Genomic DNA, 24,356 nt, shown 5'->3' with positions numbered 1-24,356 from the left:
TTTTATGTGGATGCCCATGTGATACAATATTTTAAAAAGTGTAAATATTTTCTTTTTTTATAGAAACGAAAGAAAGTCACAATCAACTGCTCATTCTAATCCCACCAATACTTCTGTGCAGCCGTCAGAAAACACAGTCAGCCCCTCAGATGACGGTACTCTTGAAAATAAACTGAAATCCATCCAATCAGCTTTTGAGAAATCAACTTCTTTCAATGATAGACGAACTACGGATCTTGTATGTGATAGCTCGAATTGATGGTCCACCAGATAAACAGTTGTGATTTGGTTGAAAATTGGGACAGATGCGATTGTCTTTGGGTTCAAAACAAGCTGGGCGTGGTGTTTTGTTTGAATGTAAAAGTGCCAGACTGCACACAGGAGGAGACTGCTTGGAACACACCGGGTAATTTTCAATCGAAGAGCATGTCAGCTTTTTCTTTACCGTAAAGTGCGTTCAAACTAGAAACAAAATACAAAAGTAACTAGTTTGCAAATGATATGTAAATATGGACAAAACGTAAGTCCTATGGCTAGTATTCGAGTAGAGGATACAAGATATCTTCGAAGATATGAGAATTAATGTGACATTGTAGCTATATCAAGCTATAAAATATTAAGAATATGATAAATATAATAGGCTAAACCTAACCTAAGTCCAAGTGTTGTGCCTCAACACTAAGACTGAGAGCTGATAAGGCAAAACAAAAAGAAACATGTGACCATGCAAAGCAAGCCCAAAACAAGGAGTGGCAAAAGAAAACTTACCAAATTGGCCACATGTGTGAGCTGGTGAACAGCCAAGAATGCAAAAGTGAGAAAATGTGTGTGAAAATATGCAAGAAATCCCTAAGTTCATATCAGAACTTGGATATATACAAAGTTTGTATCAAAGCATCTTTTTCCTTCTGAAGTGATGATGCCTCTTCAGAGGTCAACTCACAACTAAATGTCTTGAAGTCTGAATGAAAGAAGTGTCAGCTCAATTTATATCAAAAATGAGAGACCAATTATAAACTAATTAAATATATACAAGCGTTTTTTCTATAAGCATATATTAAGTTAGGAATATCATTTTTATAAGAAAATATGTTCCTATAAATAAATGTAGCAATTTATAAGAATGGTGAGCAATAGACATAGAATACATGATTGTTGTCCTCTATAGCTAAAATGCTTATAATATACAAGAGAATAGAAATTATTTTTCCTTTTAAACACAAAGTCATTTGAGTACTAAAGTCGTTAACTTTACACTTGCCATAAGAAGAAGGATGGCTTGGCCAGATACTTTTCAGAAACTTGCTCGAGCTTTCAAAAAGGGAGTAAGACCATTTGATGTAACATTCATCAGGGAAAATGCTAAAGATAGGGGTGGACTGAAGAGAGAGTTCTTTACTGTGATATTTGAGGATGTAAAGAAATACCTCCTATGTGCTGGAGCCGGTGATGGATACACTTTTAAGCACGATATTGAACGCCTAAAACGACACGAGTTCGTAATCTTTGGGAATCTACTCGGTTTAGCCATTTTGTATGGGTGTGCGGGTCTAAGATACTTGATGGCTGCAGTTGTCTCGAAAATGTTTTTCCGAAAGGCAAAGTGTCGACTCTTTATTCATGACATTCCAGATTTAGAGATCCAGCAAAAATTAATTAAAATTGACATTGCAAAATCAGAAACGGATTTTCAAAATGCCATCAGTGATTTTCCTGAACGTTTTGATGCTATATCAAAACCTTCAATAAAGTTTCAAGAGAAGGATAGCTTTGTTCAAAACATGATCGAGCATTTTATTGTCAGTCGGTGTTCAGAGGAAATTTTTGATGTTGCTAGTGGATTAGATATTTTCAATCTAAACGTTATTCTTTCCTGCCACCTTGAAGAAATTTTTAGTGAATTCTCACTCGGAGAGAAATCAAAACCTTCCTCAGAGGATGTCATCAAGATGTTTGCAGATGTCGATTATTGCCAAGAATCAAAAGAGATCAAAACCCTGCAAGGTGACATATTCTATAACTTGACAAATTATGCACAAGAGGCTGAGGACAAGCCGTTTATTTTAACAGTTTTACAGATCGACGGAGAAGTAGAAACCACCAAGCAACGAAAAGTAACTCTCTCTGACTTTGTGAAATTTATTTCTGGCTCTCGATTCGTTCCTTCTATGATTGGTAAATGTAGGATCAAATTCAAGATGCCAAAGGATTGTGATAGTAGCGAGCACATCTCTGTAAGCACCTGCCAACTTTTAATTGAAATACCATTGAATAAAAGATATTGTGTCAACACAGAACAATTCAACAAAGCTATGTCTGAGGACATTTGTGAATCACCTGGTTTTGGTAATCAATAATTTCTCGTGATTGAATTTTTTAGGTCTAGATTATGATGTTAATTTCTGTTATTCAGTTGTTATTTTGTTAAATAGTTAAATGTTCACTTTGCTATTTGGCTGAAAAAATTTGATCGTTACTTCTCTTAGGAATACGCTAAAGAAGGTCTAATTAATAGAAAACTGATGTAGAATGTTTTTATATTTTGTAGACTTCTGGTTGACAACTCTGACAATCCTTTTTGTTGCTTCATTCTTCTTGTTATTTGGAGATTTTAGTTTGTCAAGGACAAATTGTTTTTGCATTTTTGGGTGCTGATTCCGAAAATCATATCCCTATGCATCAAGTTGGCTGGAAACAGCAACCACAAAATGTCCAAAACAACTTGTTATTAATCTACTGTCAGTTACATCAAAATGCCTCGAAAATGTCAATATAAAAACTGCGTAATCAGAGAACGTATGTCTCGCTCATTATAAAAAGGCCGAGACAAACTTTCAATAATTGGATTGTAACATCGAGTTAAGTCACCAGGGGGTAAATAAAACAGACCTTAATACATTTATCGTTCGTTTCAACTTGACGATTCGTTTAAAACTCAGCCTCCTAAATATTTGGGGTAGGTAAAATATGTACAAAGAAATTCATACTTTTCCAACCCGGTGAATCTTTAAAAAAGAAGCGAACAATAAAATGTAATTACCCTTTCCAAATAAACCTCTTCGGTGGCGAGCGTAGTCTACTCTGACGTAATTGTGAAATTTATATGATGGGAGTTTGACATAATGCTTGTACTCTCTGTGTATTTACATTCGTTGTAATGGAATGTTGTTTGGGTAACGAGTTTAATTACTCTGTTCTCACACTTATGTCTTTTTTTTTGCGTCCTTTTCCATGATTACTTTTATTTATATTTTTAAAGACAGGTGAGAAGGCATATTGATGTAACTGACTGTAGAAAATCGGAAGGAACGGTATATATATAGTGAAGATATGTAATATCTGTCATTTTAGAAAAAGAAAAGTATTGATATATAAATAACTCAAACTGATAAAAACGAAAAAAAGTTAAGAATATTTTTGTTAGTAGCGCTCCGTGGTCGTTCTAAAAATAGAAATGACGCAATCTTTTTCATGACGTAATTTTTAGGGATTAGCATTTAGCATTTAGGGATTGATTTTCGGTTAAAAAAATCAAAACATAACAAAATGGCGACCAAGAATGGCAGTGTTTCAGTGAGAAAAGGAGCAAACAAGCATTGTTGTTGGGGAAATTGTAAAAGTGACTCGAGATTTCCAGATAAACTACCCCCAGGAACATTCTTTATTAATTTTCCTCAGGTTGGGAAAGTCAAAGAGAAGAATACCCAATGGAAAAACAACCAAGAGAAGGAGAAAACCGAGAAAGCAAAGAGATGGGCTCACAAGTGTGGAAGGAAAGGTTTTGACCATACAAAGATAACCAAGGAAACTTATATTTATTCCCTTCATTTTCATGGAGGTAAGGGTCCCACTGAAGATAACCCAGAACCTATCCTAGCCACTCTGTCGTCAACTGAAGTAGAAAAGTGTTCCAGAAAGAAACGAAAAGCTCCCACACAACGAGAACCATTACCAACAAAACCCAAGAAGCTCAAGCTGACAGAAAATACATCGATCGATGATCCTGAAGCTTTATCAGAGATTGTGTGTAGTAACATAGACACTGGTAATGATGATAAAACTGCTGAAAATAGTGCTGATATCAACAACAACACCAACAATGATTATTATAATGATGGTGCACAATCTGCTTTCCACGATCAACCTGAAACTTCAGAATCTGCTTCCCACGATCAACCTGAAACTTCTGCTGATATCGTTTCCAATACATGTACACTTTTTAATGTAATCAAGCTGATAAGGAAACACAGACCGAACCAGACAAGCTTGCCTTAAGTGCAAAAATAGAGATTCTTGTTTTGAAAGAAGGGATCAGAGAATCGTCGTCCACGAATAATAGGAACCCAATGTCTATGGATTACATTATGCAGTTTGAAGCAAAGACACAATATTTTATTGGTTTGTCTAGAAAGTATTTCTGGGACTTATATGATTTTCTTGGGGATGCTAAATTCAATTTGACATATTGGAATAGTACCAACAAAACTAACTCAACATCCAGAAATTTTTCATTCAGTCCCGCAGAGCAGCTTTTCATTACTCTTCTGCGATTAAGACGTGGATTCAACTTGTACACCGTCGCCCATTTCTACTTTGTCAGTGAATATACAATAAGAACCATATTCACAACTTGGATAATGTTTATGTTTCATCATTTTAAAAGTTTGAAAGATCTCATCTTTCCTGAGAGGCAAGCGTTCAAAAAAACATTACCAAAAGTCTTCAAGCCATTTAAGAATATTCGCGCAAGTATTGACTGTACGGTATTCAAATGTGAGGTACCTCGTGACTACAAACAGCAAGGAAATATGTATTCAAAGTACAAAAGCAACTGTACAATGAAATGCCTAATTGCTGTGAATCCAAATGGTGCAGCTTGCTTTGTCTCTGATCTATTCGAAGGAAGTATTAACGATGTTGAAATTTTCCAACGGTGTGGCATTTTACAACATGTCAATTTCCAGGATTCATTTCTTGTTGACAAGGGTTTCACGGTACAGCTTTTACTTTCTCAAACAAGCGACAATCTACATTCCACCATTTTTGGGACAACGGGAGAAGTTCACGAAAGAAGAGGTGTTACTTTGTAAGAGAATAGCAAAGGCTAGAATTCACGTCGAAAGATTCAATGAACGTTTGAAAAGATTTAGACTTTTGGACAGAGTAATTCCATTAACTCTTGCCCCAATGGCATCACAGTTAGTATATGTAGGATCAATGCTTGTTAATTTTCAGGAATTTTTGTGTAAATAATTTATTTCTCCCAAAAATAATTTGAGAATATCACAGGCATCAGGCAAAGTTTTTCAATAAATTCGTTGTAATAGATGGGTACATTTTTCAGCACATATTTCACTCTTCTTTTTGTTGGAATTTTGAATTTTATATGGTTTCAGAAATACTGTATTTTCATGATATTTGAAAAGATTTATGATCTCCTTTTAACATTTGATTATAAGAACGATTACCCTTTCATTTTTTTCTCTTTGTAACAGTATTAATATTTTGGTGTGCACTAATTTATTATTTTATTATTTATAATTTGATACATTATTATTTTCAATATACTAATGCACTGAACAGTGTTACAAATACCTTTTTGTTACCTCAATGACTTTATCACTAAACTCAAATTAACTTTTGGAAAAGACCACTTAAAACCCAAAAAGTTTAAATTTTAACAGGCCAAACATTCGAATTTTTCAAAACATTTAAAAATTTTTTAATTAAAACATTCCATTTCTTTGCAAAATATTTTCAAAAATTTCAGCCTATATATCTATGCATATGATTACAGTAGAATCTCTCTATCTCGAATCTCTCAAATATCTGGTCCCTAGAATGTGTTTTCAAGATAATTTCCTTTCTCTATCTCGAACAAATATTTTGGTCCTTTAAAGGTTCGAGATAGAGAGATTCTGTATGTAAGAAAGGACTACTATTTGCTTGATTATATACTTAGTCCACTATACTTTCCAAATTTTTTTCCAAATTTTTGAATGACCCCCTTGTGATTGATATTTTTCCCACTCCCTCCCCCCACTTACCGGCAATAAGGTCAAAGTTTAATATCATATTTGAAAGCTTTATTTGCACACTCCAGATTTGGAGGACATCTATTGTCTGGGGCGGGTGTGGGGTGGTAGTTTTTAGTATCCGAGGTTTCAATAATGCTATGATGGTCCAGGGTAGGCAAGGTCAAAATTTTAACATAAATATTTTGTCTCGCTCACTTTTCGATCATGTGATTTATATATTGTAATCACATGATAACGAGTGCAATTTTCGAATCCTACGAGTTATTATGTGATTACGAGCTAATCGCACAACTTGTTTCAATAATTTTTCCCCGTTCGGACAGTAAATTACACTAAGAAGTTTTATATCTATTTCTTCCATCTACGTTTTTCTTTTATGAAAGTTTATAGAGTTTTTTTCTCATAAAACGAAATTCGAATTCGAATTCAAATGCTCTCTACAGGATACAATTAACGATTAATTGCTCTCTTTGAAGACGCGCCAAATAAGAAATAATAACTCATCGTGCGATTAACTTTTGAACCAATCCCAAGAGAAGCATTTGGTAATGTGATCAAGAACTGAGCAAATTGACTTTTCTAATCGTTATTAACGAAGGAAAAAGTTAACAAAAAGTTACAAGAATAGGCTTACAGACCAGGGTTTTTTATACGAACTAAGACGAAATGATATATATGAAAGTTCAAAATTGAAATCTGATTTCAAAATACACGTTTTTTTTTAAGAAACACACTTTTAAGAAACATGAGGGTCAGAATGCCTAAAAACCTTCCAATCAAAACAAATGTTTGTTTTTCTTTGCATGAACAAGGCTGATTATGTCAAAAAGTTTAGAAACGTGTAAGAAACATTTAAGGCTCAAAAGGCCGATTTCTTAAGAAACATTGAGGTTGCTTGTTTAAATATTTCTTTACTAAAAACAAAGTAAACTATTACGAATTGGTTTGTGATCCTTGTGCAGGATATATTGGTGTCTGACCAGCAGTTGACGTTATCTGAGTATAACTAAAGAATGAAAAGAAGCAGCACTGTAAATTCGGATTGTGATTTTCAAACATGTCTTTCCCTCTCTCACTCATTTCCGTTACTATCACTATATATTATTTTAATATTACGTGGTGGTCAGATTCTTTCGTTTTACCGCCCCATGTTGTGAATACAACCCGTGCCTATTTTACCCACCCCTGCAATAAAGGAGAAAAGCGCAATTCAACCTAGGCATGGATTTTATAAATTACGCCCAGTAATTTGGTATGTAAAAAGTAAACAATATTCACGTTGTCTCTTGAGCAGCTTGTGTTTGATGACCAGTTTCTTCGTTTGCAAACTGATCTGTGATCGTAAAATCATTACATCTAAAAAAGAGCAGAACCAAAAATAGTAATCAAAATTTTCCGTATTTATGCATTGCCCAGCCTTTGGGCTGCAAAAACGATACTAAATATAAATCCTCTCTCTCATCTGTGACAAAACATCATCAAACATAGCATGCCCTTAGAGATAATCATATTTGGCGTAGTTCATTTTTGAAATCAAAGTTAACGTATCAAAGAAGATCAAAGTAAGAACAATTACGTTGTTGCTTGATCGGTTTGAGGATCTGCAGGAGACGCAATTGGGGATGTTTGGTAACTGAAAAATGAAAACGATTTAAAAAAGTATAAGCTAAAAGATATACGTTATAGTTTCCTACTAAAAACAGGTCTCCACTTTCCCTCGAAAATGAGCAAAAACTTTTAGTCAATCGATCATTTTTTTTTTATAGTGAACGACAGCCCCGTGATTGACCGAGAGGGGGGAGTAGAGAATCAATCAGACATGATACAAATCGGAAACGGACTTGAAATGGACTCAGGACAACCCAAACGGATATCGGAACAAATGAATAACAGCTTTTAATGTGATGAATGCCGGAGGACCTTTGCCAGCACCAGAGGGCTCAGGATCCATCAAGGGAAAGTATGTAAGAAGAAGTTGACGCAGTGTAGATCGATTGATCGTCAAACACGTAGTAAAACATCCCAGGAATCAAACCACAGTGGATTGTTAGATGCTACTGCTGATGCTTCTTCAGTCACCGAAGTACCTATGGAGCCGTTGGTGAAAAAGCAAAAGATTCTCTGGCCCGCAGCAAATGATAAAACCAGTTACCAGAAATTAGAGGACTTGGTTTCTAAGAGGATGTACAAGAAGAAAGGATCAACATCGGAGAAAATAAAAGCTCTGTCGCAATGCATTTACGGAACAGGAATGGAATTATTCGGTGCGTCAGAGAAGACAAAACTTGCATAACCAAAGGTGTTCGTTAATAGACGGGAGCGGAGAATGAAAGAGCTTCGTAATGAAAAGAAAGATTTAAGGAAAAGGTGGAGAGAAGCTCTGCCAGACGAGAAAGACGGACTAAAGGTACTCTATGAGGACTTGAAGCTGAAGTGCCGCCAAATCCAACGCAATATTAGGCGCACTGAAAGAAGGAAAGAAAGCCAGCAAGCTCGTAAATCTTTCTTAAAGAACCCTTACGAGTATGCTAAGAAGTTGTTTACGGAAGCCAGAAGTGGGACACTAACGTGTAGCAAAGTAGAGCTCGACAAACACATAAATGAAGTTTACAGCGATTCCAAACGGCAGGACGAGTTACCTAATGTAAATGGACTGAAATACCCGGCAGCATTCCAATTGAATGACTTTAACAGCAAGGAAGTAGATCAGTTTGTTAAGAAAGCGAGAGCCAAGAGCGCCCCAGGAGGTAATGGTGTCTCCTACAAAGTGTACAAATATTGTGATCGACTCCGCCAAAGGCTCTTCCTGTTACTGAGGGAGCTTTGGCGCGAGGGCAACTTGATGGATGACTGGTGCCAAGCCGAGGGGATTTACCTACCTAAAGAGGCTGAGTCAAAGAGGATCGGGCAGTTTAGACCAATCTCAATTTTGGATGTTGAAGGGAAGATTTTCATGGGGATAATTGCAAAGAGAGCGGTGAGCTTCCTGCAAAGCAATGGATATATAGATGAAAGCGTCCAGAAAGCAGGAGTCCCTGGTATTCCTGGCTGTATCGAGCACGCTTTCGCCATCTGGGACACCATTCAGGAAGCAAAGAAAGACAAAACGGACCTAAACGTTGTATGGCTTGACTTAGCCAACGCATATGGATCTGTACCTCATGCTGTTCTTATTAAAGCAATGGACTTCTTCTATATACCTGTGAAAGTGAAGAATTTGATGAAGTGCTACTATGATAAATTCAAGATGAGATTTACCACCCAGTCATTTACAACCGAGTGGCACCGGTTGGAGGTTGGGGTTGCTGCTGGATGTACAATTTCTGTGATCTGGTTTATAGCTGTGATGGAAATGATACTCAGATCGGCAGATTGCACTGAAGAGACAGCCAAGGTCCAAGCACCAAAAAAGCGTTTATGGACGACGTGACCCTTCTAACTCGCGAACATGATAAGATGCAAAAGGTCCTTGACAAACTGGATGAACTAATAACATGGTCCAGAATGAAGTTTAAAGCCAAAAAATCACGCAGCCTCACTTTCTCTAAAGGACGTCAAGTGCAGCGGAAATTCCAAATATCAGGAGAAGTGATGCCCACTATAAAAAAGCAACCAGTAAAAAGTTTAGGTCGCTGGTACGAAGGAAACCTTAATGACAAAGGAAGAGGTGTGCAGATCCAAAGCCAGCTGGAGGACGGTCTTAAAGCTATTGACGAGACTAAACTACCGGGGAAGTACAAAATTTGGTGTCTTCAGTTCGGACTTTATCCCAGAGTTGCGTGGCCACTCATGATGTATGAAACAGCAGTAAGCAGGGTAGACATAATGGAACAGAAATGTAATGTCAAGATCAGAAGGTGGATAGGTCTCCCACGAATGACCAATACTTCTGCTCTATACCGGAAGAAAGGATCGCTGCAGTTACCCTTAACAGCCATATCAGAAATCTACAAAGCTGGCAAGGTGCGTACGGTGATGATGCTGCGAGAGTCAGCAGACACTGAGATCCGAAGTAATCCACCAGCTGTACACACAGCACGGAAATGGAATGCAGAAGACGAAACTAACCAACTCATCTCGTCGTTACAGCATAAGGACATTATTGGATCGACACAATCGGACATGAAAGGTCTTGGAGTTAACGCATTCAAGCCCTTTGCTTCAATGAACAGAAAAGAAAGACGTGCTGCTGTCTGCAACCAAATTAAAGATGTGGAAGCAGAAAAAAGAGAACTACACATCATTCAATGTGCACAGCAAGGTCAGATGACCAAGTGGGAGGAGAATGTTGTTGAACGGAGAATCAGCTGGAACGAAATATGGAATTGGAGCACGTCACGTCTAAGCTTCCTTGTTCGTTCGACTTATGATGTGTTATCATCCCCAGCAAACCTTGTCAGATGGAAAGTGGCAACTGATGACACATGTCGATGCGGAAAAACTGGAACAATGAAACATATTCTGTCAAACTGTGTTCTAGCCCTCAACCGTTACACAACGAGGTATTCAAAATCTTGTTCGATGTGACCGCAAAGCAGCTTGATGCAATAAACAATGGCAAAAGACCTCAAAAGACCAAAATCGGCGGTTCAATCAAATTTGTGTGACCAGGGCAAAAAGACTTCATTCGACCTGCCAAGAAAATGATTGATGACAAAAGATGGACAGGGACCTGGAATATCTCAGCAGATTTACCAGGGCAGCAGAGTTCCTTCGTCATCCCGACTACGAAAAAACCTGACATCGTTGTTTGGTGCACAGAAAAGAAGGTTGTGTTCTTAGTTGAATTGACCGTTCCCCACGAGGACAATATCAATGCTGCTCAAGTACGAAAAGATGATCGTTACGAAGAGCTCCTAGAGAAATGCGAAGATGCAGGTTGGGACGCAACTCATCACTCAGTAGAAGTTGGCTGCAGAGGTTTCGTTGGCAATAGATTGAAGAAGTGGCTCATCAACATCGGCCTCCCCAAACGCACAATCAACAAGTCGATAAAGGAATTAGAAGAGGTAACTGAGAAAGCAAGTCACTGGATTTGGTTGAAGCGAAATGACGAGTTTTGGCAAGAGGGATAAAGACGAAAGACAGTGAAGTAGGCAACCGATTGCCTTGTGCAAGTTGGACCTACATGACTGTTTTCATCGTCACCAACAAATCAACCAGCCACAACCAGTTGGATTGGGACTCACTTCAGTGAGGGGGGCCGGTGCGTTATGGATACCGTCGAGAGGAAGGCCCCGAAACGGAACGCATTCTCTCCTGATGACCCATGAAGACTGGATCCGGTATGCGGAGCAATGTGGCTGGCAATCACTTACCAAGGTAAGCTGTTATTCATCTCTTTTTGCCTGAAAACGTTAAAAAGGTTTCCATATTTCGGCCAAAGTGGAGACCGGCCTTAAATTTCTTTTCAGACTACTTTGAGCAAAATGTTTATTAATTTTGATATAACAAAGTAAATAATGTAACATTTTATTCATAGAATTATATTTCACAGGTCTATCGACCTCTACGAAATAATTTTAGATTTATAAATTGTCTAATTCTTCATCTGTCGTCCAGTCGCCAGAAGATATGGACAGAAGAGAAGACGTTGTTATGGTCTTTGTTTTAGATTTTCGAACTAGGCGAAGGTTTGTTCTAGGGCTTCCTCTTACATGCCAAACGAAATCGTCATTTTTTGAATTCATTTTTTTCGCCTTTTGGCACATATCTTTAATGATTTTTCTTTCGTTGATGGTGAAGTCGTCTGTGATGCTAAAGCCACCAATTTCATTGAATCGTTTCAGCTTATGCAGATTTTGCATTATCCGTTCTTTTTCCTCTATACTTTTTAAGATCAACTTGATTGGACGCCAATGTAGCCCTTTTTGGTTTTGTCCAATGCGATGATGGTGGGACGGTTTGATATCTTGAACGCCAATGTTACCTAGTATACCTTCAATATCTATTTTGTCCTGTTCCTGTTGTTCCTCTTTGTTGTCTACCTCTAATTCCACCATTCCATGTATAATAATATTTCGTTTTCTTGATTCGATGTCTCTTTCTTCATTCTTGTTTTCTTGTTGGTGTTCTCTCACTGCTGATTTGAAATTATCCTTGTGTTTCTTAGTTATTTCAGCGTATGTTTTTTCTGATGTTTTCTCTATGTAATTCGTCGTTTGCTTTATTTCTTCTTTTATAATCTGCTTGGTTTTTATTTCAAAGTCAGCCATCTTATTGGTTAAGATGTTTTCGATATCGTTCTTAAGGCTGCGGTTCTTGGCTAGCTGGTTTTTGAGCTTTTTAATGACGTCGTCCTTCTTCTCAATCTCCCTCTGCATCATATGATACGAGTTCTCACCAATTTTACTCATTAGAGATCGTGTTATCCGCACGCAATTCTGACATAGATATTGTTCGTTATAAGTGTTGGCAAAAATTTGCAGCTGATAAAGCGGTAATTGTGTGCACTCGTAGTGTACCATGCGGTGGCATTTTCGGCATTTTAGACGGTTTTGGTCATCGTCATCTGAGCAGAAGGTGGGAGTGCATGTTTGGTTTTGTTTAGCTTCTTCAAATGGTTGTTTTTCTTGCTTTTTGTCGGTTTTTTCGTTCATGTTTTTGATTTTGCTAAATTTCAACCATTTTTGAAGAACTGCACAAAATGCGTGTCGGGTAACTTATCCATCTCTTTTAAAACCTTTTCCAACTCGATAGAATTGTGCAATCTTCAAACTAATTTTTGCGGGAATTAATTTTAGTGAAAATTAGTTCCAATAAGGTATATGATAATTTGTGAATTGACTTACTGACTGTAATCTCCTAAGCCAAAGAGGTTTCCATTTGGGAGTGTTGGATTTCTGTCAAAACAGAGAGTAAGCAAATTTTCAAAGAACCCTGTCAAAATCTCAAGCTCTGTCAAAATATTTAATAATTTGAAATCTGCCAAAATGACTAGTTTTGATAGATATATAAAGTTTCCCAAGTAACATTAAAATCTTTCAACATCGGAAAATTGCTTGTAAGTATAAAAAGCCTTTAAAGATAATCTTTCGGACTTACCGACTATTGTGAGACTGCATCAAAAAAGCAGCCGAAAATCTGTTGTTGTTGTTGGTGTTATTATTCTGTTGCCCTGCTTGAACCACTTGAACATGTGACTTTTGTTGTTGCTGGTCTTGTTGCTGAGGTGAACTTAAAAAAACACAAGTATGATGTTAATATTAGAACTTCTAAATTGCATTTCTAAACAAGCTAGTTTGCTGATAGTCAAGCTACTTTTGAAATTATCAATACCTATCACTGATTTGACAAACGTTTTAGACCTTAATAACTGAGTAACCATAAATTTCTTACTGTATCGATGGACTTCTGTCTAAGGCTTCTTGAAGAACATTGTATTGTTGCTTTCTTGGAAATAACTAAACATTTATAAAACAAACTAGTGACAAAAACAAGTCTTCATTGCACATCAAAAGTTGGTATGTAAACTCTCTACAAGTACTAATTATTGATTTTTGGTAAGGACTACAGTTTTTTATCTTACAACCAATGAAATCTGAAGTAAATATTAGCAAGAAATATGTAAAGATGGATTGGGAGAATTGCCATACTCTGGGCAACCAAGACTAAATTTCTTGAAAATAGCCTAAAACCATAATTTCCATAAAATTTTGAGTATCGTTATAAAACAGGCAAAATTGTGCATAACAATAACTATGCTATAAAATATTCACTTTATATATTTACCTGCTTCGGATCCATACAGCGTTGATCTACATCTGAGCTTTTTTCAGAAGTGGGCTGGTTAAGATCTGATCAAGATCAGTTTCAAAGTCTGAAAAAACTTTCTGTTTGATTTTGTGGTTATGGTTTTTCTTTTTCCTGATGGATAGACCTGATCATAGTATGTAATGGCTTCTTATCGTGTGGCTAAAAAGAAATTATATACATATCGTTTAACTTTTACTTATTTTCATGGCTGTAAACATTGTTATCGTAATTGAATAAATTTTTAAAGAATATCAAATTCAAAATTTAAATATTTAGGACTATCTGGTACTTTGTGCTTGGCCCAGAACTGGTTTTTTTTCTTATGATCTGATAGTAACATATGAGGCAGGGTTCAGCAAACTGTTTGGGCTAAAAAGTAGTTGGCCCTTAAAAAAGGTAAAAATGTAAACATAACCAAAAATACGTTCAACTCGTCAAATGGATCCTTCTTTACATGAGACACTGTTACCAACTTCCACTTGCCCAGTTGCTGTGGCACCCCAAAAAATTTTTTATCGTTGGTTGGATTACATGTCACAGTATTGTCACTCCAATCGATGATTACCCAGCTCAATGACATTTTGGTACCTGAAATTGCAATGTAGATGTATTCTTAAATCACTCAAATGGTGTAATATACATTAAGTAGACCTACTTGGAAGTGACATTGAAATTTATACATGTAAATAGGCAGACAGGAACTTTGTGGTTAGGTACATTAAATCATGTGTTATTTTTCCAAACAGAACTTAATTAACCAAATCGGCAAAACGCAAATATTCTCAGGTTAGTCAATTGGTCTTTTTAGGGCAAAATAGGCTGTATTGTAAACATAAAAAAATTCTTTCAACCGCAAAATTTAATTCCGTGAAACTTCTAAATTTTAAATTTGTGAGTCGCAAAAAAATCCTTCCCTTAAAGGTAGAAAAAAAGAGAAATTTGAGAAATTGTTTTGTCGATTCTTCTTTGTCTAATCATAAGAGTGTCTCCTATCTATATCATAAAAAAGAATATTGAAACAAATATACAGTAACACTCCTTTAGGATGGAGAACGCGGCTGGTCTATCGCATCACTAATTATTATATACAGCTTAAATTATGATACCTCCATACTTCAGTAGTGGTAAAACAAGCTGAAAATATTATATTATATTATAAACATATTGTAATGTGAGATGATAGAAATATAAAAGTGATAGCCAGGCATTTTAACCAAAGCAGACCAAAGAAAAATAAAATGCAATGAATAAGTCTTTGCTCCTTTTAGGTGCTCTGACCAGCTGACCAAATATAAGACAAGAGAAATTTAAGTCCAATATGGCAATGGCTTTTCCTGTCATTTATACCATTAATGGCTGTTTCCTAAAAAGTTGTAATGTTTTGTAGGTAAATAGATTCCGCAAATAGTCATTAGTTTCAGCTCATATACCGGGTGACCCACGAAAAAGTTCGGACCTTTCTCGGCGTCTTGAGGCCGAACAAATGTCCCAAAGTGCTCGGAATTTTGGTATTTAAAAAGTAGATATCCTAACTTAAAATTTGAGCTATCACTTTTTAAATTTGACCAACTAGTTCTCTACTTATGACCTTTTAAACTCAAAATTCACTTTTCGGAAAGTGTAAAAAACACGTAAAAAAGAGGTATTAAATTAATGCAATCAATTAGAAAATCTCTTATAAATTGACTTATTTAACGAGTTTTATGACATTAATAATTATCAAAAACACCTTTTAAAGTAGTTTTTGTTTAAACCAAGACTAGTTTTTATCAAAATTGGCACTTTCAAGGAATTTTCTCAAAAACTGTATATCAAAAACGTCTAAAAATACCTAATTTGATACCTCTTTTTTACCTGTTTTTTACACTTTCCGAAAAGTGAATTTTGAGTTTAAAAGCTCATAACTAGGGAACTTGTGCGTCAAATTTAAAAAGTAATGGCTCGGATTTTAAGTTAGGATATCTACTTTCTAAATAATAAAACTCCAAGCACTTTGGGACATTTGTTCGGCCTCAAGACGCCGAGAAACGTCCGAACTTTTTCGTGGGTCACCCGGTATATCTAACATTGCTTCAGCAGTTACATTTTCTATTTTGTGTCATGTAATATTTTTGACGCCATTCCCAATCCATTTTGCAATCTAACTTTCATGAAAAGGTTGTATACAGTTTGTTTGCTTAAGATATTGTTGTTGTTGTTGTTGTTGAACATTGGATTGGTTCTATTGCAATTTTCGTTTGAACTTGTTCAATTTAAACCATCTGGGTTCTATTGTAATTTTCGTTTGAACTTGTTCAATTTAAACCATCTGGATACAATGACATGATGAAATTCTTTCATATTAAAAAATATTAAGAAGTCTCTTGGTACATCTATTGTCTATCAGACATCAGACAGCACAGGTACTACTGTCATTACCATTTAATACCATCATGTGCAGATGTTCGATCATCAAAAAACAACTGAATTCATTCACACTAAGCCATATAATAGTAGAGTATTGTGGTTTTCTGTTTGTTAGGTGACTGACCAGCTGACTGATGTACACGACCTGATTCGTAAACTTGGAATAAAAGATGGTCCGACTTCAGCAAACCCGACTTTTATAAAGTCAGTAATGTAAATACAGTTCAACAATTTAACTTAATTAGCTTACCTTTTCTAACAGAAGCTTTTCCAATACAGGATTCCACTGCTCTTCAATTCAAAAACTAATTGAAAATTAAATGAGGACAAAAAGGGCGCCTTTATTTTTTTAAACAAAAACTCAAGTAAGACGAGTAAATTACTGCCTATTACCCGAGTAACTCGGGTTCTTGGAGACCAAATTCGTACCTAGTTTCATTTTTTTCTCAAGTGTCACACCGGTCGCATCTGGGAGGCGGCCTGAGACTAGCGAGCACCTCACCAAAAACCGGGATTTGTCATTCCGTTTCTTAGTGAGTTCCACTTTGACGATTTTCGAAAAATAAAAGTTTTTCAAGTGTTTTGACGCAAATTCGATTATTTTGCTACTGCAGGAGCTTCGAAAGTTAAAAGTGACGTCAAAAAATGGAATGTTTAGAGTCCGAAAACCTGGGCTCAAAACATTCGAAAAAACAAGTGTGCCTGAGACAGAATTCTTAATTACTAGAAAAACGCGTACTTTTCGCGGTTTTCGGGGGTGTGTCATTTTGCAAATTTACAAAATTACAAATTAAGTATTTCATTTAATATCACACAGCGTGGAGAATGGACGTAATACAATTTAATGAAGAATTCTACTGTTTGAAATGTTTTGCAAAATTTACCAAACAATTTAATGCTCAACGGTACTACAGGAATGCTCACGGTATAACGCAGCACCAGCAGCCACCATTATTAACAGCAGAAATATCTTCTCAAAATGAGCTTGATGATAGACTGACAGGCTCTTACACAGAAATGTGTGAAGATCATCATTCTCTTGAAGCAACTGAAGCAAACGAAGCTCCTATCGAACATGACATTGATCAACTCATAGCAGCTACTATGTGGACGCTTCAATTCAGAGAAGAAGATGACGATGAGGCAAATTCTTCAAGTGATCAGAGTGACGGCGAGGTACACGAACTTCCTGTTGATGACGATTGGGTATTTGACGGATCGAAAATATCAATAAAAGAGCATGCTTCTTCTGTGTTAGGTATATATGATTTTATATTTTTAGCTTTAGCTTTAGCGCTTTAGGCACTAGTTAGGTCTCGAATAGTCCGACCAGTATCATCTGCCGCCGTTAAGGGGCTCATTTTCAAGAGTCTGAGAATTATTTTCTTTACTTTTTAAAGGGTTTACAGTACGCCATCGGATTTCGGACGAGGCAATGAAAGATCTATTAGCTTTACTTGAACTGCATATGCCTAAAGGAAACAAAGCTTTCAGGACTATTAAGGTAAGTTATAGAAAAGTCAACTATTGATCATTGCTCGAATTATTTCATTTCCATTTGACATTTTGGAATTGACTTTTAACTACAGTAATGTAATGGATTGGTTTTTGTATGGTCCGATATTTGTTTGCCTTGCATCTACAGCTTGAAAATATTATGTTTTTAGATAAAAATGTATGTATGTTACAAAGATTTTAAATTTTCGTTCAGCAAATGGAGAATAGTCGCAATAAATCTATCGAAGAGGAGAGCTATAATTGAAATATCTAAAGATTTTCACTGTTTCAGAATAATCTCTTTACTTAACTCCAATTCTCAGAATTCCAGGAAATTATAATACACTTTAAACTAAAAGAGCCAATATAGTATGGATGAATAAATCACTCTGATCAAGAACAAGTTTAATAGCAATATTTTTCACAGGAACTAATTTTTGTGGAACTAATTTTTGCGTTTTTGGGTCTCTACTGTTGTGTTTAATTGTAGGGGTGGGTGGAATAAGCAGGGGACTTTTTCCCCCATCAGAATTAGTAAAGGCAAAAAGTAGTTGAGCTCCAGCTCCTGGACTAGGGGAGTTGGTACTTTGGGAGAAAATCCATAAAATGGGTAAAGTCAATATTAAGTGATTTTGGGGTGATTTTCCAAAAAAACCCTAGAATGAAGGTTTTCGCTTGGGACTTTTTCAGGAAAATTTCATAAAATTGGGGGGTCATTATAAAATGATTTTGGGGGAATTTTTTCCCCAAAAATTGCAAAGTGACCCCCTTTACAATTAAGCACTAAAGAGTACTGCGAAAATTAGTTCCACGGAATTCAATCTTTATACTAAAAATCCTCAAAAGCCTCTAGAAATATGTAAGAGTTTGAGCAAAAAGTGGGTGGCAACCGTGAAAATCATTTCCGCAAAATGTGCCAAGTAAAACCTCAAAGTGTTTTTGTGTAACAATTATCCGAAATTGAGGTATCAAAATTTGAAATTTTTTAAAATGGGTTATTACAGGACAATAGAAGGATCTCCCACATGCAAAATATTACAAACCATCTGATTATCCCTTTAGTAGTACACTTATTATAGAAAAGACCCTTCCAAATAGGCTAGAATTTTGTCTGCATAGTTATTTCTTCTGACAAAGAGCTATTGCTGGTTTCAATTTTCATGTAGCTGGGAGACCCGACTTCTCTAACTGTGTGGTTTCAAAAAAATATCAAAGTATAGACACGTTATAGTAGCCGGGAATTATACAAGATGCAAGAATCAATCGCAGAATTTGATTGGCTAATATTTTATTGTTATGATTTGATAAACAAAAGTATGACGTCAAACAGCTCTATTGTTTCAAGAAGTGACGCAAGCTTTTAAATTGTTTTGAAAAGATAACGGTTTTTTCTTTTGTGATTTGAAGTTATTTGAATTGAGTCAATAATTCCATACTCTGTATTTCAGTGTCAGTTGTTGGGATTTTGACAGGATAGAAATATTTTGTAACAGATTATGGTCTCCAGACTAATTTTCATGCAATGCTTTAAAATAAGCTAACTTAAAAAAATAATATTCGCGAGCAGATTTTTTCAAAATGCACACACTTGTTATGCTTTTATCAAAGAATTATTGCAATACAGACTGTATTTTTATAAAGTTAATCATAAAGACGTCCAGCCAAACACAGATTCGATCTGTAGCTCTCACTGCACCATATTAAAATTATCCACATCACATCTTGTTAGCTTTTTGAATTATATAATATTAGTGAAAGGGGGACTCGGTCAGAAGGCTGTTTATGCAAACATAGTTCTCAGAGGGTATGGACCCCAGGTTTATTTCACCCCCTATATATACACATCTCCCTTTCTATGATCGAATTCTATCCCCCCCCTTCTTACAGAACATCTGTTTTAAAGGAAACTTGCTTTATACAGCTATACACCACCAAAATTATTATATATGCAGCCATTACAATGAAACTTTGCTAGTTTTACCAACTAAACTTTTGGCATCAATCACATTTATTCTTTTAAACAGGACTGACCATATTTGTATTAATAAGATTGGCCAAAATTCTCAAACTCCCTTTATTATTTTACTTCCATAAATTCTCACCCCACCCCAATTTTTTTGGCAAATCCTGGTAGGTAATTCCTCTTCCCATTGTGCCAAGTCTTGAACTGTTACACCAAAAGTATTAGCCATCTTTAACCATTATGCTGTAGTGTACTGCTGTGCTGTACTGTGCAGCTTGTTTCGAGTTTTTTCAATTTTGTTATCTGTTTATGTTCTGCCATCTTTGCTGTTTTTTTCCCGAAAACTTATTGCATAAATTAATTCTATAAGCACGCATATGTAATTCGACCGAGTTCCTTCTTATTTCAAATTCCTTGCTTTGAGGCGGCTGCTAGGGCAAGGAACGCCAAACCGGGTTCTAGGCCGATTTTTCTACCTTTTCTTTTCTGCTGTACTTAACTGTGTGTAAGGTCAAAAAAACACGAGTTACAATGTTAATGTTAATGTATATATTCTTTAAAGTCGAAAAATGTGTACAAATCTGTACTAGCTTTAAAGCGAATAGAGTTCGACTGCCTATTTTACAAAATAAATCATTCATCATCATCTGTTAATGCCCAATCACTGACGATTTCTTCTGTAGAGCATTTTGGTTTGTAATTTGAAAATATTTTTGTTTGGTTTTGTAATTTTTTAATGAGGCGTAGTTTTGTTCTTGGGCTTCCTCTTACGCACCAGTTGAATCCTTTATTGTTATTGTTTTTGTTGAGTTTCTTTGCTTGTTCGTGCATCTCCTTGATCTTTTTCCGTTCGTTGATTGTGAAATCTTCCGTTATATAAGAAACAAGTTTCTTTTAGCATGTGTAAATTCTTAATGATAAGATCTTTGTCATGTTGACTTTGCAGCGTGACTTTCAGAGGACGGCCATTCTTAGTTTTTCTGTCTCCTAATCTGTTGTGAGTAACATTGATTTCTGGAACATTGATGTCATCTAGGAGTTCTCGGAACCGAAATATGTCATATTTTTTCCCATTTTCTTCTTTTTCCTTATCTGGGCTAGCCTGGGAATCCAAGCTCATAATCTTAGAAAAAACAAAAAATACCTCACCTCACAAAGTTCTAAAATTATAGAGCTTGGTGCAGGTAGATTAGTCTGACACAGAATGTTATAAACAGTCTGTGTGTGAACCCTTGTTGACAGACTTTCTGAACTTTGGAAACCCAGGCAAACACACATAATCAACTTACCATAAAAACTCTTTTACAAGCTCTAAAGACTTTCAAAACTACTAAAAACAAAATCAAAACATCAGCCACGTGTATTTAGACTTCCAGTCAACAGCCATTTTGTTTCTAAATGAATCTATGTTTTTCATTTTCATTTGTTTTCCTTTTTTCTGCAGAGTCAGCTTTTTCCATAAATTATGCGCGCGCATCGAAATTATCAAAATGCGCGCGATAGTACTGCTAAGTAATACGCCAAAAAGCTGGCCAATCAGGCCGAACCTGCATTGCAGGGAAAAATCTCCCTGCAGGCAAGTTACCTGCGCCAAGCGTTAAACCAGCAGCAAAAATATCATAAACTAGACTGTGAAAAAAGTTTAACGCTTGGATTCCCAGGCTATATCTGGGCCTGAATATTCGAGAAACCCGTGAACGATCATATTCAGTTTTCTAGATTCTATGTCTCTCCTTTCACTTTCTTCCTTCCGTTTTTGTTCTTCGGGCAGATTTATATCTTCTTTTTGCTTCTTGGTAATCTCGGTGTATGTTTTCTTTGATGTTTCCGTCATTATTTCTGCTGTGTGCTTTATTTCCTCCTTTATCATGCTTCTTGTCTTTTACTCCATCTCTTGTAGTTTTCCTGCCAGAAAGGTTTTGAGGTCATTTTTGATGGAATCACGGGTTTTTGTGTTGGTGTTGACCTCGTTGTTCAGTTTTTGTATGACGTCGTCTTTCTTTTTAAGTTCATTTTGCATCATTTGTTGAGTGTTTTTTCCCACTTTATTTCTTAGGTTTTTCGTTATTCGTACGCAGTTTGAACATAAGTAATGATCATTGTAGGATGTCACGAATATTTGTAATTGATACAGGGGTAACTGTGTGCACTCATAATGAACTGATCTGTTACATTTTTTGCATGTTAAGCGATCCAGGTCTTCGTTTTCAGTACATCTTGACGGCGTGCAAGCTTTGAAGCTTTATCATTTTGAGTCGAAGTGGATCAAGAGCTTGAAAAAAGAAAATCTTCAAAAAGCCAGACGATTTAGCAACACATTTCGTTTTATAGATGACCTTCTTACCATCAACGATAACAATCTCTTCTTGGAAAATTTTGAGTCAATTTATCCTCCAGAATTAAAATTAAATCTTGAAAGTTCTGGTGATCGAATTACTTTTTTAGACATTGAATTGAGAAACATCAACGGTCGTCTAGATGTTAGACTTTTTGATAAAAGGGACAGTTTTTCCTTTGAGATTGTACGTCTTCCTTTTTGCACTAGTAATTTGCCTTCAACCATGTTTTACTCTTGTTTTGGTGCTGAAATCATCCGGATAGCACGGGTTAGTTCATCTTTGGAAAATTTTAGCTTGGCGGGTAGAGTTTTAATGGACCGTGCTTTGAAACAAGGCGGAAAAGTCTTTCGTTTACAAAAGACATTGAAAAAAATATATGGACGCCAGCAGGTATTCCATCCCCTTGCTAGCAATATAACACTATTCTTAGAAAGTCTTCTCTAGTTTTATTTAATTATCATCATCATCTAAAACATTTATCGGATTTGTCGTTTTATTTTAACATTTTTAGTTTGAAAATTGTGAATGTCTCGTTTGAACTTATTAGAAAGTCTAGTGGTTGGTAGCGCTCCACTTGTTTGCAGGATATGTGAATTAGCAACTCACATTAGTAAAAAATTTGGTTAAAGAAGTTCACGCGTATTGATATAAATTTGTGTGTTTTTTGTTTGAAGTCCTCATTTCCTTCTTCTTTTCCTTTCGTACGGCCACTCGGATACGGCACGCCGAACCGGGCTCTGGGCCAACTTTTCAAACTTTTCGATTATGCGTCTTTCTTTCTAAATCTTTTCTTTTTTAGATTGTGATTGCAACACTTTCTAACCTTTCGTTAGATGACGGGTGACTCTAGAGTAGCAGGGCAAGCTTACTCATGGCCACACCTGATGCCAGACTTTGGTCTTCATCTATCCGCTTTCCATTTATTTCTCAACTTTCTTTAAATTCACTTACCGGTTTTCTCTCCGCTAAATTTGTAGATTTATATTGATTGTTTGTCTATTGTAAGATTGTTTTTTTTTGTGGGTTGTTACTTTTTGGTTCTTTGTTTTTATTTTGTTATTGTTGTTGGTTTTAAGGTTTGTCGCTGTTTTGTTTTGTTGGTTTTCAACTTTTGTCCTTGTTGCGTTAAGTTGGTGAAAATGATTTCTCGCTCTGTTTGAATGTTTTTGATTTTTAGTTTGACACGCGTTTTCTGAATTTTAATTAGCTTTTTCAGATAAAAAGAAAAATGTTATTTTTACTGATTTTTGGTCGAATTTAAATCTGGATCTAAGTGCCCATCTCCATTCCCCCATAAAAAAACGGTCACTTTGAGCCGAATTACAGACGTTATTCTAAAAAGTTACTCTCAGGTGCCAAATAAACGGGGGGGGGTAGTTAAGGTATAAATTTATTTCTTTTTTTATGATTTTTGTTGGCGAAAACGTTTAGAACATCCCACCGTTCTGCTCGCTATAATATAGCAAGTTGAACCTGATTGGTCGAAAAAAGTTTTGAAATATTTGTAATAATTATCGGAGCAGCGAACTCACTCACTAAACAATTATGCGCAATTATCTCATTTACCTGCGGCTTCTTTATCTTAGTAAGAGTAACCACGGTAAAACATATCAAAATCAAAACATTCAAATCAAATATTTGATTCAATAAGTAGACCTTTCTCAAAGCTATTCACAATTACCTGTGTATTATTTAAAGCTTTTGCAATCCTTGTAGTGTTCTTTTCATTCAAATTTCCTCGTAATGATCTTAAAAAACTTAAATATCCACTAAAATGCTCCATTTCAAAATCATAAGTTATGTTTCGACCGATGAGTCCACGGGTATTGATGAAACGGCCCCATATAAGTCGATATGCATCATTTTTATAGCCTAGCTTAATTTGGTAGAAAAGCTTGTTCAATTCATGAGAGTAATGGGCCGTTCCAGTTTTAGTCCATTACCCCCTAGTGGACGACACGGAATTTCCGAAGGCAAATTGCTAGAAAAAACCGCGGAATTTCCGTATCTCCAGAAGTTTTTCACGATGGAAATTCGATACATTCAAACAAAGAGGCTTCGGATTTTCCGAAACCGCGAAGAGTAGTGTCGGCGGAATTCCGAAACCCCCGAGTAGATATCACTCAGTGGAATTCCAATACTTGAATAAATGATGTTCCGTTTCTTTTAAGTCCCGTATAGCGGTAGTACAGTAGAAATAGTTGATTGGCTGACATAACAATTACATTTATCGATCTCTTTAATCTGATTGGTAGATTTGAACATCACAGGTAAATTTGGAATTTCCCTTTAAACGAAATTAAACTGAGGTAAATTTGAAATTTCCCTTTGAACATATATTAAGCATATAATTATATT

The 24,356-nt window shown here is 35.9% G+C and overlaps 3 protein-coding genes, 1 long non-coding RNA gene and 1 pseudogene across 4 annotated transcripts; 4 read left to right on the top strand and 1 right to left on the bottom strand.

Annotated features, from left to right (window-relative positions):
• Positions 1-419: 419 nt before the first annotated feature.
• On the bottom strand, positions 420-849 carry LOC136808020 (uncharacterized). The gene is made up of 2 exons (XR_010846738.1): positions 769-849; positions 420-462 (listed from the first exon to the last, which is right to left on the bottom strand). It is a non-coding gene; the product is annotated as an uncharacterized lncRNA (long non-coding RNA).
• Positions 850-1,274: 425 nt separating this feature from the next.
• On the top strand, positions 1,275-2,357 carry LOC136807880 (uncharacterized). The gene has a single exon (XM_067064498.1). The coding sequence runs from the start codon at positions 1,275-1,277 to the stop codon at positions 2,355-2,357; it is 1,083 nt and encodes a 360-aa protein (XP_066920599.1).
• A 1,189-nt stretch (positions 2,358-3,546) lies between these two features.
• Positions 3,547-5,302, top strand: LOC136807879 (uncharacterized; annotated as a pseudogene).
• A 4,240-nt stretch (positions 5,303-9,542) lies between these two features.
• LOC136807878 (uncharacterized) lies at positions 9,543-10,565 on the top strand. Its single transcript, XM_067064497.1, has one exon. The coding sequence runs from the start codon at positions 9,543-9,545 to the stop codon at positions 10,563-10,565; it is 1,023 nt and encodes a 340-aa protein (XP_066920598.1).
• Positions 10,566-10,681: 116 nt separating this feature from the next.
• LOC136807877 (uncharacterized) lies at positions 10,682-11,113 on the top strand. Its single transcript, XM_067064496.1, has one exon. It carries the CDS (start codon positions 10,682-10,684, stop codon positions 11,111-11,113), a length of 432 nt encoding a protein of 143 aa, XP_066920597.1.
• Positions 11,114-24,356: the final 13,243 nt, after the last annotated feature.

The sequence above is a fragment of the Clytia hemisphaerica genome, unplaced genomic scaffold, assembly GCF_902728285.1.
Source record: "Clytia hemisphaerica strain Z4C2 unplaced genomic scaffold, Clytia hemisphaerica genome assembly, whole genome shotgun sequence".
Lineage (NCBI taxonomy): Eukaryota > Metazoa > Cnidaria > Hydrozoa > Leptothecata > Clytiidae > Clytia > Clytia hemisphaerica.
The sequence above is the reverse complement of the archived record's forward strand: the minus strand, read 5'-3'. Positions and strand labels throughout refer to the sequence as shown.

Bases quoted from the DNA above. Each gene is read 5' to 3' on its own strand.
- LOC136807880 (XM_067064498.1), top strand. From the start codon at position 1,275: ATGGCTTGGCCAGATACTTTTCAGAAACTTGCTCGAGCTTTCAAAAAG.
- LOC136807878 (XM_067064497.1), top strand. From the start codon at position 9,543: ATGAAGTTTAAAGCCAAAAAATCACGCAGCCTCACTTTCTCTAAAGGA.
- LOC136807877 (XM_067064496.1), top strand. From the start codon at position 10,682: ATGATTGATGACAAAAGATGGACAGGGACCTGGAATATCTCAGCAGAT.